At 37.0% G+C, this 13,589-nt stretch overlaps 1 protein-coding gene across 1 annotated transcript in view; it reads left to right on the top strand.

Moving 5' to 3' along the window:
* The window catches only part of TNPO1 (transportin 1), a 67,338-nt gene that overhangs the window by 39,884 nt on the left and 13,865 nt on the right, over positions 1-13,589 (top strand). The window contains exons 10-20 of the mRNA XM_065661227.1: positions 634-694; positions 1,310-1,478; positions 3,541-3,693; positions 4,763-4,988; positions 7,191-7,362; positions 9,956-10,042; positions 10,858-10,965; positions 11,164-11,322; positions 11,422-11,509; positions 12,588-12,686; positions 12,906-13,001. Of these exons, the coding sequence (XP_065517299.1) occupies positions 634-694; positions 1,310-1,478; positions 3,541-3,693; positions 4,763-4,988; positions 7,191-7,362; positions 9,956-10,042; positions 10,858-10,965; positions 11,164-11,322; positions 11,422-11,509; positions 12,588-12,686; positions 12,906-13,001 (1,418 nt within the window). The remainder of the gene's footprint in view (positions 1-633; positions 695-1,309; positions 1,479-3,540; positions 3,694-4,762; positions 4,989-7,190; positions 7,363-9,955; positions 10,043-10,857; positions 10,966-11,163; positions 11,323-11,421; positions 11,510-12,587; positions 12,687-12,905; positions 13,002-13,589) is intronic.

A 13,589-nucleotide genomic window follows, 5' to 3' on the forward strand; every position in this document is an offset into this window, starting at 1 on the left:
TTAGTGGAGAATGTGGTTTGATGTGAAGTATATACTCTCTATACATGTCTACAGCCATACATAGCCATAATCAATTTAATAATTAAGTAAATTGTAATTTAGATCAATCAAGATCTCTGCAATGTTGGAGACTTGTCTCTCTGAAGTAATGACAGCAAGACAGGAGGGCTTCATGTAGTTAGTCTTCCATTCTAAGATGAAAGTAAGGTAGAGTCTTCAACCACAAGTAAATAAAGTGACAAGTATTATTTGTGAGAGCCAACATGTTTGTCATGCATATTATGGGAGTTTGAATTCTTACTGAAAACTTGTAGACTTAATTTTTGAAAGGTGTTTCAGAATAAATTAATCATATGGAAGAATATCTGGTTTTTAAAATCTAAAACTCAGTTGTGCCATCTGGCTCCCTCTGCTTAAAAATTTGTGATTTGCAGTTAACACTTTCAGATTACAAAGTATCCATGAACGTTATGGAGCGTGGTTTAGGTACTAGCTTTGGTTGTCAGGTTAAGTTGTTGGGGATTTTATTATTTTGGGGGATGAAGGTTACAGCCAAGATTATAGTCCAGGTAACTGAAAACTGGCTTGCTTTTTTTATGTATTATTTTGACATATATCAATATTTCTTTGTAGGCTGATACCTGTGCTGGTAAATGGTATGAAATATTCAGAGATTGATATTATTTTGTTGAAGGTGAGCATCAACTTCTTTCACTCTGTAAGAATATCTGGTTAGTTTCTGACCTGTAAATCAGAATGATTCAGATGAGAATGGGCAGATCTGTCCTACGATCTGTTCAATGGAGAATTAGCTTTCAGAGCAAGGTGTGCTGTTTCAACACTAAACACAACTGCTGTCATGTTTGTTGCAAAATAATCTGCAGGCTTTCCTGCGTTGTCTTATTCCCTCCAATCCAATTTAGGCAGAACTGAGATACTGTTACCCATGAACTACTGCAACAGTGCAGCCTAAAAAAACCTTTCGATTGAATACACAGCTACATTTAGAGTATGTCTGTGTACCAGAATTTCCCTATTGCTGTCTTTCTAGTTTATTCCATCGAGGGGAATTTCTTAAAAAGATGGATACTTTGAGTGTGAGTTTACCTTTCTTGTTTCTGTGTTCCTGTCATTTCTGGTAAATGTGGCAGCAGAATGGAGGAACAATGGAACAATTTAGTTAGCTGGGCAGCACAAGTGGAATGTGAATCTTTTATATGCTTACAAAACCTTGAACTAAAACTACATTTTTAACTTTCTTGGCCAATATACTTGGAGTAGTTTATCTGATAAAACATTTTGGTGACAGGGGGATGTTGAAGAAGACGAAGCTATTCCAGATAGTGAACAGGACATAAGACCTCGGTTTCATCGTTCACGGACGGTGGCTCAGCAACATGAAGAAGATGGTATTGAAGATGATGATGATGATGACGATGAACTTGATGATGATGATACTATTTCTGACTGGAATTTAAGTATGTCAAAGTAATGTGTAAAATGTTTTAAAATAGAACTATTTATGTAATAAAAGAACCACAGTAAAAAGAGGACTTTGTAGGAATATTGAGAGTATGGAATATGGAGGGGGAGTCTTAGATGACACTTCAACTATACAACTGGTAAAAGTTAGCCATCTGTAAGCTTATTTCTTATTTTGAATATGGCAGATCGAGCAACAAACACATGGGATGCAGTTCAGCAGAACTTTTGGACTTAAAATTTTATTTCTAAAAGACAATGAAGACCATGTATCACCTGTTTAATGTCAATTAAAAAAAAACCAAAACCCAACCCTTTGCACACTGATAGCTGGAGGAGGCTTAAAAATGCTTTTATTTACTTCAGTCTTCCCTCTAAAATCGATTTGTGTGTTTTGTTTTGTGGTTTTTGTGGGGTGTTTTGTTTGTGCCTTTGTTGGTTTTTTTTTTCTTTTTTTCCATGTGAACATGCTACCACTGACAGCCATTACCAGTAGTTTTATTCTATGTGATGAATTTGCTTCTGACCAGACTATAGTACGTTAGTTATAAAGAGAGATATAGTTATCTTAGTTATTACAGGAGATAGGTGTGAGGAAACCACAGTTGATGGCCTGTGTGCAGGTCATAGTACCTTCAGGCCAATAGGCCATTATGATAAGGAAAGAAAACACCACAAACTGATTTTTAAGCTCAGTGATAGAAAGTAGGGAGTGAAATTCTGATAAATCTGACAAATTCACTTTGCAAGCAGTCTTATTGTGGAATAATGTTTTGAGATTCAGATACATCCACATAATTTTTTTTCATTCCAAGGCCCTGAGTTTTCACAAAAGGTGAATGTACCTTAAAGCTTATGAATTTTGAGACCATATGCTGTTATTAAAATTAATACATATATGTTTGTTTCTATAAAGCCTCTTTTTAAAAATAATGTTGTTTTATATTCATAATGCTGTTCTGGTCACTGCTATATGTAGAGATTGCAGAATTAAGCACATGTTTTCTGAAAAAGATAGCTGAAATGATGGAGGGTGCCCTGTGGTCCACAGTTTTGATTAAGATAGTAAGGAAGCTAAAGTTTATCAGGAATGGGGGCCTGAAAGCGAAAGAGCAGAACAGTTAAGAATCTGTATTAACATATGTTATCTGGACTTGAGGGAATTTGGATTATCTGAAAATCAGAATTGCATGCCCTACTTCTTATCTGGTGTTCTATATTTGACTTTCAATTTGAACAGAGAGTGCAGCCTGACAATTAGTATCATCGCTTACTAATGAGACCAGTTGGATCCAGAGGAACTGTGGTTATAATGAGCAAAAAGTGTGTTGTAAATTGTTATATGAGCATTCTTTATAAAAATACCTTCACGTTATTTTTACTAGACATGACAACATGCAGCAGAAAAGAGAGAGTAAGGATTTCTGATTCATGTTCAAAGTTGTTGCTGTTTTTTACAAGTTTTTGTTTGCTAAAAACTTGAGATTAAAACTTGCAAACAAATCTTGAGGTGTTTCTCTTCGTATTGATGTATTGCAGCAGAAGAGTAAGGTATAAAAGCTCAGAGCAGAGGCCAGCAAATTCCTTTTAGTCTCTATATAGAGTTGAATCATTTTTCCTTTCTTTACTTTGAGGCATGGGTTGGTTTTGAGTACTTTATTTTTAATCAAATGCTAGTACTTATAGGCCGTTTCTCATTAGTTTATCCAGTATGCTACATTCATGTCACAGACCTTCCTTTTTCCTTTATTATGCCATCCCAGAATCATGTAGTGGATATAGTGTTACAATATAATGGAGTGGTTCCTGTCAGTGAGGATTTTAATATTCCCAGTGTATAAATCCTTTTAATGGCTATTTAGGTGCTGCAAAACTTGCTTTCTTAGAGCAGTGGTTTTGCACCAGAGCATAGTGGATCACTGTGTATTGTAATGAAATGGAAGTATCTTTAAGCTGCCAGCAGAGTCTCAGGGCATTAAAAGTTAAAATGAGGATTATATTTCCTAACTACAACTACTTGTGTAATAAGCAGAGATTAACACTGTTAATTCCCCTCAGGGAAGTGTTCTGCTGCTGCTCTAGATGTCCTGGCCAATGTATTTCGTGATGAACTTCTGCCACACATTTTGCCCCTTTTGAAGGAATTGCTCTTCCATCCTGAATGGGTAGTTAAAGAATCTGGTATCCTTGTTCTTGGAGCAATTGCTGAAGGTAAGGCAACAGTGCATATCATGTCGCTGAATTTTTGATCAGTTCCTTCCAGGTGAATTTACATATGCAAACAAGTGTATGTCCTTAGCTGGTTTGGTTTCTTTGATTAATCTTTACATCAATTAATTGACGACTGGAGTTATTTAACTTTCCTTTTCAAATCTATGCATATTTGGGAGGCAAAATAGCTTAAGTAATTTGTTTTGTTTCTCCCTTTCTTAACTCTGCAGCATATATTTATTGGTCTGTCATGAAATACTACCTTGATTTCCTAGAAGAGGAATATTTAATAAATTTGAGCCTTATATTTCATTTAAGTGTTTTCAGAAACTGAGAAGACACTCCTGTGATGTCAGTGCCCTGAGCTCCTTTTTGTGGATTGTTCTCCAATTTAAATATGTTGACTTCTGTTCCTTTGTATTTACTCATTCTTGCTTGGCTTTTTGCCTGCATTTTCATCATCTCTCCTTTTTGCAAGCTGAAGAAATACATTTGGGTCCATACCTGGGTTATCATCCTTTTCCCACAGTGTCTCATGAACATTTTTCTTTTTTAATAGAAAGCTTTATTTTGATTTTAAGTTGCACAAGGTAGAACTTTGCTGACTAGAAATGTGTAGTTTTTCTTGCTGGTCAGTATTTGTATATTAGGAGAAAACAAGAAAAGAATTAAATTTCTTAAAGAATACTTTTTCATGATGTGACAATTTGTTGTCAAGGTCAAGTCTTTCTATACTTGTTGTCTTGGTTACTTTGAGTAGACTGACAAAGGACCTGCAGGCTTTATAAACTAATTTTATTTGGGTGTACTTGCCATACTCCATTTAATAAAGCAGAATTTCTGGAGATTGTGGAAGCACTGAAGTAGAAATGTGGCTGAAATGATTGGAGATTTTAATAATTTTTTTTTTATATAAGGTTTCTTTTTAGCACTGAGTATAAATTAGGTAGGCTTTGTATATTGTAAAAATGTATTCCTACATGATAGAGAATGAAAATATGTCCCTTCTAGGAAACAAAAGAACCTTTTGTTAATTCTGGTACTGCAGTAGCTATATTTTTCCTTGTAGGCTGCATGCAGGGGATGATTCCGTATCTTCCAGAGCTGATCCCTCACCTTATTCAGTGCCTCTCCGACAAAAAGGCTCTTGTGCGCTCCATTACATGCTGGACTCTTAGTCGCTATGCACACTGGGTAGTTAGTCAACCCCCGGACACATACTTGAAGCCATTAATGACTGAGTTGCTAAAGCGTATCCTGGATAGCAACAAGAGAGTACAAGAAGCTGCCTGCAGGTAAGCCAAAGCTTAAACAAACAGCACTATCCATGACACTTCTTTTTCATAGGAAACTATTTTAGTGCCTTTATCAATCAGTGCACAAATCCATTTCTTTCTTTTTGAAATTGGAGTAAATTCATAATTTTCTGGAGTAGTCACAAGTTATTCCACATTGTAAAAACTTGAAAAAAGTTGTATTTCTCCTGTCCAGTTTTTGTTTACAGAGTATATGACTCACCAAACTAAGTAAGTTACTGTAATAAAAGAAATTACCTGTTTGTGACACTCGTTTATTTTCAATATATGATACTTCATTGACCAGAAATCTGGGCGGTTTTTAATATGCCTATGAAAAAGGTCAATACTGATCACAATGGAATACTATCCTGTCATTGGATAACTGATTTTGTTTATATTTAGCTCAGGATTACCAAAACATTTGGCTTATGATTATTTCCAGGGGTAGTCTCTTCCTCTTGAACGGAGATCCTGGAAGATAAGATTCCCTTATCTCCCTTGTCTGCTGATAAAATGAATTTAATGAAACATGCTTAGTAAGATTTGCGTATTAAACACTTTCCTTTTTGCTTCTAAACCTTTTCAGGCATTGGGCTAGCAAATACCTAAGGCTGTAACACCTGTTCCAGTCTGTCTTTTCGTAATGATGATAATTTGTTTCAGCAGGAAAATGGTGATATAAGACTAATAGATTCAAACTGCTTCTCCGCTTGAAATCTGTTAACACTTTTTTTACCCAAAACTTGGTTGAAATGTGCACGTAGTTGAACACAGCTGTGTTGCAGTTCTTAAATAAGCTCATGGAATTAATAAAAATAACAGTACACCTGTTTTGGGGTTTTATTTAAAGCTCAAGATCAGATTTATAGCATGTTTTGAAATACTTTCTTTAGAGCAGAGATTCATTAAAATTACTGTTGCAGGTAAAAAAATCAACTGTCTGGGAAACTCCGCTTAAGGAAAATATAAAGCTGTTACAAGTCAAAACATTTACTAGCTTTCTAAATTTCAAGAAAATACAATGTTCTTCCTTTGAGAGGGGTAGAAAGCTGCTTTCCTGCGGTGAATAGCTGCATAGATTGTTAGTGTCTATCAAATTGAAAATTAGTCATAAAATACTGTGTTTTCCGTCGCTAACCTCTGTATCGTAACAGATGTCTAACGTTCTTTCCTGTATTGTTGAGAAACTCCTCCCTGCTCCTTTAGTTGGTGACACCCAAAAAGATATTTTATTGAAACATGTTTTCCTGCTCATGTTGTATGCCTTTCTGAAAAAATAATTTGTAATAACACAATAGAATAATAGATAAATAAGAATGCTAGCTACTTAGTGTTCACCATTGCACTGTGTTAAGAAAAAAGCATTTCTGTATTTGGTAGCATGCTAGTAGGGGTTTGTTCGCCTCACGTGGTGATGCCTGCATTTTTAGTGCAGAGACAGGCTAATAATGATCTTGTTGACATAAGCTAGGCCAGTAAATTTTCAATAGCTCATAATTTTTTCCGTGCTTTACTGTTTTTCTAAAGCAGCATGTCTGCTGTGGGGGCTTTTTTTTGTTTGTTTTGGGTGGGTTTGCTTAATGCTGTTGTTCAGACACTTGACAGACAACTTGAAAAGTTTTTCCATGATGCTGTGGTGTGTGCTTTGACCAAGGCTGGCTAAAAGTGTTCATCATCTGTCTTTGCTTTTAGTTTTCCATTAATTTATGTATCTGGTTTTTGTGACCTTTTTTTCCCCCCATGACATTTTGTCTGTGTGAACTGCTGAAAGTACAGTCTAATGTTGGCAGTCTACTGGCATAACAGCACTGGGGCTTCTATATGCAGTTACAGCATAGATTAAAGAGAGTGGGCTATTTTTAACTGAAGTGAACAGATTTTCTAATGGTTCCTACTATTTCAGTTAGTATACTGGAACTTGTGTACAGTAATGTTTTTTGGTGGGGGTTTCATGCATATACACAACAGGTTTTATGGTAGTATATTTTAATTTTGTTCTTTACAGTATGAGCTGAATCTTACATGTTCAGTTAAAATAGATCAAGGTTATCTCAGTAACACCAATCTGAAAACATTTTGGATGAATTTAAGGACTAAATACAGTTTTATGTTTAAACAAAAGTGGGTAGTGTGGGGCATTTTGTGGTCATCTTTGTTTTTTCCAGAATAGTAACTGACCTGTTTTTTTCTGTTCCTCAGTGCCTTTGCTACTCTAGAAGAGGAGGCTTGTACAGAGCTTGTTCCTTATCTTGCATATATACTTGACACTTTGGTCTTCGCATTTAGTAAATACCAGCATAAAAACCTGCTCATTCTTTATGATGCTATAGGAACTCTAGCAGATTCTGTAGGACATCATCTAAATAAACCAGTGAGTATACCTTATATTCTGTAGAAGCACTCCTCGTAATTGAAAAACTGGTTCAGTGGTTTTTGAAGCATGATTTACATACTATAAAACAGAAATACTATTGTTTCTGCGTAGGTTACAATAACACTAAGTATGTACAGGTAAATTAGGTAGACTGCATATTCAAAAACATTTGCCATTTTGAATACATGATTGGGTGTGCTGGTGGCTTGTGAAACATGTTTCTTACTGTGATTTTTTTTTTCTCATGCTCAAAAGTTTTTCAGCTCAGAATAGATAGGTATCTCAATATAGATGTGAAAAGGAACTTCAGAGAAATTGGCAGAATGTGTGTTTTAATTTCTAATGACCACACCGTTTTCAATAACCACTTTTAAGCATAGCTAAGGTACCCCGTGTGTCTCTTTCTAATTTACTGGACTGCACTGTCAGTAGAAATTGCTTTATCAGGGAGACACATATTTTATATACAAAAACACAGAATCCTTCAGACAAAGGACAGAAAACAAACAGGCAAATATAGTGGGATTTTTTTTAGTGTACATTTATTAACTAATGGAATATGCATACATGTCGCATGTGTGCAACTTATGATGGTGATGGAAATTTATTTCTCTGTAGCGCTTCATAGAATCATAGAATAGTTAGGGTTGGAAAGGACCTCAGGATAATCTAGTTCCAACCCCCCTGCCATAGGCAGGGACACCTCACACCAAACCATCCCACCCAAGGCTTCATCCAACCTGGCCTTGAACACTGCCAGGGATGGAGCACTCACAACCACCCTGGGCAACCAATTCCAGTGTCTCACCACCCTAGCAGGAAAGAATTTCCTCCTTATATCCAATCTAAACTTCCCCTGTTTAAGTTTTAACCCGTTACCCCTTGTCCTGTCACTACAGTCCCTCATGAAGACACCCTCCCCAGCATCCCTATAGGCCCCCTTCAGATACTGGAAGGCTGCCATGAGGTCTCCACACAGCCTTCTCTTCTCCAGGCTGAACAGCCCCAACTTCCTCAACCTATCTTCATACGGGAGGTGCTCCAGTCCCCTGATCATCCTCGTGACCCTCCTCTGGACTTGTTCCAGCAGTTCCATGTCCTTTTTATGTTGAGGATACCAGAACTGCACACAATACTCCAGGTGAGGTCTCACAAGAGCAGAGTAGAGGGGCAGGATCACCTCCTTCGACCTGCTGGTCACGCTCCTTTTGATGCAGCCCAGGATACGGTTGGCTTTCTGGGCTGCGAGCGCACACTGCAGCCGGCTCATGTTCATTTTCTCATCGACCAGCACCCCCAAGTCCTTCTCCACAGGGCCGCTCTGAATCTCTTCTTTGCCCAGTCTGTAGCTGTGCCTGGGATTGCTCCAACCCAGGTGTAGGACCTTGCACTTGTCATGGTTGAACTTCATAAGGTTGGCATCAGCCCACCTCACAAGTGTGTCAAGGTCCCTCTGGATGGCATCCCTTCCCTCCAGCATATCAACCGGACCACACAGCTTGGTGTCATCAGCAAACTTGCTGAGAGCGCACTCAATCCCACTGTCCATGTCAACGATGAAGATGTTAAACAAGACCGGTCCCAACACCGATCCCTGAGGGACACCACTTGTTACCGGTCTCCAGCCGGACATTGAGCCATTGACCACAACTCTTTGTGTGTGGCCATCCAGCCAGTTCTTTATCCACCGAGTGGTCCATCCATCAAATTGATATCTCTCCAATTTAGACAGAAGGATGTGGTGTGGGACAGTGTCATATGACATAGACACACCAGAATAAAACTTTTTAAGCTGTTTCCATAGTATTTTACTTGCAGACAAAGATCCCACACCATCAGAAGACTTCTTTTTCAATCTCTTTGGCCCTAGCCACCTTAACATTTGACAGTACCAGGAGGAAGCTAAATGGAAGCTCCTGGTGATGGTGAGACTTCAGTCACGCAGAATTTTGTATCTTTGGACACAGTGTTAGCTGGTAGCATGTTGGCTCTTTAGATGCCTTCTGGGAGTAACAGCATGATAGGGATGCCTTGCTCTATGTCCTTGTGACTCTGGCTGTGCAGTGACAGGGAAGATGCAACATGCAACAGTGTTATACAGAAGGGTAAGTGCATACTTCTGGGGGGATAGGAAATTACTTTCTTCATGGGTAGTTAGTTGCTGGATGGAGTAGTTTCAGGAACTAGGGGGCTGGAGCTGTAGTGTCAAGGCAATGGGAAATAGTTGAGAAAAGCAGGTGGCAGATGCACAGCCAGATTGCATTGCTAGTAAAAACATTTCCCATAGGCCCTGAGGCAATCATACAGATTTGTAACAGCTCAGGCAGCTAGACTGGAACCCCAAACCTGGAGGAGTAGATTCACTCTGCAAAGGGACTTACGTACTTCAGCAATAAATCTCAGAACACAAGTGGTAAAGTCTAATATTGAACTATATATGCATGTTGCAACAATGATTGAATTGCATTACAACAGGGTTTTTTTGCTGAAAAAGGAGAATATAAATTCGTAATACATAATTTTCTAGCTTAGAAATAAAATAGTATGCAGTAAAGTGTTTCAGCAGTTGGTTTATTTTCATCCTAAACAGGAATATATTCAGATGCTAATGCCTCCATTAATCCAGAAGTGGAACATGCTGAAGGATGAGGATAAAGATCTCTTCCCTTTATTAGAGGTAAATGTTAGAATTGGAGTAGTTTTTATCAACTTATCTTAAGAATTATACTTCCGACTAAAGATGCTCCAACTATGAAGTAAGACTATAAAAGTTGAGAGTGCTAGGTATTTCCTATTACGGAGGAAGTATTCTGACTGTAGGAGGAAAATTTTGTGACTGAGGAATTGTCATTAGGTTTAGACTAAGTCTTTTAGTTTTTTATAGTTGTTTTTGGTTTGGTTTGTTGTTTGGGCTTTTTTGGGTTTTTTTTGTTTCAGCCATTCTGGAGTATTTGATGGGATTCTTTGAGAGTTAAAAATGTTCTATCCTTCTATTCTTGCCTTCTCTCTCCTTGCTCTCCCTTCATCCCTCCATTAAAACTGTTGTCAGGCAAGCTGAAGGTAGGAACCAGATCATGTAGTCTATTCTCTGTACTTTTCAAGTCTGAAACAGGAAACCACCTCTAGAAAAATTAATTTCATAACTCTTAGGTAATGTTAGGGCTTGTACATACTCAAGATACTGAAGCTTAATGTAAGTGCTGGCAGAATTGTTTTAACTGGTGTTGTATGCACTATATTGGCTCCATCTAAGAAGATGATGCTGCTGAGAAATTTTCACAACTGGCATACAGAGAAGAGAGTAACAACTTGCTGATAGTTCCCTTGGTTCAGCTAATAGGTACTGCCTGTCTAGGTTGTGTTTACTTAATCAGTTACATGTGGGTATACTTAAAATACTGATATATTTTAATTTACTGCTTCCAAGTAAAAGGCGCTTCAGGAATGTGAGGAAAGGTAGTGACTGTTTTCTGTCTTTTTTGTTAATTCCAGTGCCTGTCGTCAGTTGCTACTGCCTTGCAATCTGGCTTTCTTCCATACTGTGAACCTGTGTACCAGCGTTGTGTGAATCTGGTGCAGAAGACACTTGCACAAGCCATGGTATTTTTCTATTGCTATTCCAATGCTTGCATTGTATCTCCTTAAACCAGTGTATTAACTCTATAAAGTTACAGGTTTGCAGAGAAATTTGTATTGTAACTATTAAATATCTAAATGACGCTGCAGTTCTGAAACTTTTTTTATGCATATCCCTGATAAAAATCTAATACGTTGAAAATGTGTACTTATTTGTTGCAGTTGCATAATGCTCAGCCAGACCAGTATGAGGCTCCAGATAAAGATTTCATGATCGTGGCTCTTGATTTACTCAGTGGTTTAGCTGAAGGACTTGGAGGCAACATTGAACAGCTAGTGGCTCGCAGTAATATCCTGACACTAATGTACCAATGCATGCAGGTGAGATGAGTAACCTGTTTGATCTAAGGATTTTCTTTCTTAAGAGAGTCAGAAACACTTCTAGAATTGTTGTTTTTTTTTTTTTGTTCTTCTCTTTAGGATAAAATGCCAGAGGTACGGCAGAGTTCTTTTGCATTGTTAGGTGATCTGACAAAGGCGTGTTTTCAGCATGTTAAGCCTTGCATTGGTATGTTTCTTTTACATATTAAATAATTGTCTTACAAACTGATAAGAGGCTGGTTTAGCTATTGTTAAGCTCCTTATTCGATGGGTTGCCTTTTCAGGGTGTAAGTTTTCATTTTCCTTCATCAGCAACAGTGTCTAGTCTTTTGTCTTTCAAATTGTGTGCTTAAAATACATGTTCTTATTTTTTTAGACAGTGCAAAAGTTCATTTTGTCCCTGATTTTTATGATGTAAAAAACTGCCTGTTGTGCTGGAATACAGCAAAACAGATGTACTTATACTTCAATTAGTATAGTTGCTTGCTTTGATAAATTCTTGAACTTACAGCTTTTTTTGTTCTACTAGAATATATTGTTATATAAAATTATATACATAAACTAGAAAACTTGGCATGAAGGAAGGGTTTTAGATGGGGTTTTTTTGCTTTAATTGCAGTAAGGAAGTATCATCAGTTATACACTTCCATGATGTTTGCTGGCTTTACCCACAGATACACTTGAGATAAACATAACTTGCCAAGTGAATGCTTGGATAGGCTTGGCATTTAGAATTTATTTGGCTGGTGCTATAATCTATCATTGTAACTAATTTTTTCTTCAAATTTAATGAAAGATGTGATTGCCTCCTAAGATTATTTTTTTTTTTCCCCCCAAGTATAGCTGAGTACATAGCTACATAGCTATCCAGGTGATTTGAGGGTTGTTCAACTATACTATAAATTTGCAAGTACTTGTAGCTAGCTGTATTTTCTTCTCCCCTCTTACGCTCACTACCCAAGCAAAGGAAGGGGAGAAAAAAGGTTTCTAGAGTTACATAAAGCCTATTAGAAACATTTTTAAACCAGAATTTGGAAAGATCTGCATTGATATGCTTCGAGTCTAAAATTCAGGTTAATCTGACATATAGCAGAAGTATAGCTCTTGTAAATTCATGTGTAACACTTTCCAAGCATTTAAATAGGCTTACATTATTTCTTTAAAAAACTTCTCTTCTCCCCCCACACCCCCGCCCCATTATCTTACAGTAATAGGACAAGATGATTTTATTGTATGATGAGATTTTAAAATGTTGTTCTTTCTAGCTGATTTCATGCCAATTTTGGGAACCAACCTAAACCCTGAATTCATTTCTGTGTGTAACAATGCCACCTGGGCAATTGGAGAAATCTCCATACAGATGGGTAAGATGTTTTTTCCCTTGAATCTCTGCACATTTTGCATGATTTGGGAGGTGGGGGGCACTGTGGTACTTTCATGTTAAAATTTAAATAAAATCCAAGAGTCTTGTTCCTTTTTAGTAACTTCAGTTAGTTCCAGTTTAGTAAGTACTCAATCTATTTAGATTATGTGTATTAATGCTCATTTTCTTCTGAATATTCTTTTTTCTTTGGTTGTTTCAGGTATAGAGATGCAGCCTTATATTCCAATGGTGTTGCACCAGCTTGTAGAAATAATTAACAGACCCAACACACCAAAGACGTTGTTAGAGAACACAGGTACCCAAAAACTGATCCATACATGGTGAAGGGAACTAGAGATTTTTTATAATTATTTTAAAAACTGCATAGGGCAACCACACCAGAACTGATTCTGTTGCTATGTATTTGGCTTTTATAAGCAAAAGCAACTCTGTTTTGCAGAAGTTCTTACAAGTCTCAGTCTCGAAGAAAACTATCATATATCTAGATTCCTAAAGTTATTGCTTTCTCACTTTTACAGTATTTCTTTATCTGTTTAAGTATTCTTCCAGTTTTATGTATTGAATTGATAAATGGACGCAGTAACACTTAAAAACTTAGTTCACACTGATTTTAATATATGCATGTCCTTACATGTGTACTGTATATATATGTCTAGTTTCTGAAACAAACGTAATTGGCATATATGAAACAAATAATGAACTTTCTGAATTCACAAAAAATATGCTTTTTAATAAGATGAACTTGTAATATTATGCTAAAAAATCTAGATCTGTGATGGCAGTTTTACAACATAACTAAAATTATGTAAACCTTCTACTACCTGGTCACTTAACAAATTCCTTAAAAGAATTCTAATAATGGCATGCATGTTTTATGTTCTGG

Source organism: Lathamus discolor, chromosome Z (genome assembly GCF_037157495.1).
Source record: "Lathamus discolor isolate bLatDis1 chromosome Z, bLatDis1.hap1, whole genome shotgun sequence".
Classification (NCBI taxonomy): Eukaryota; Metazoa; Chordata; class Aves; order Psittaciformes; family Psittacidae; genus Lathamus; species Lathamus discolor.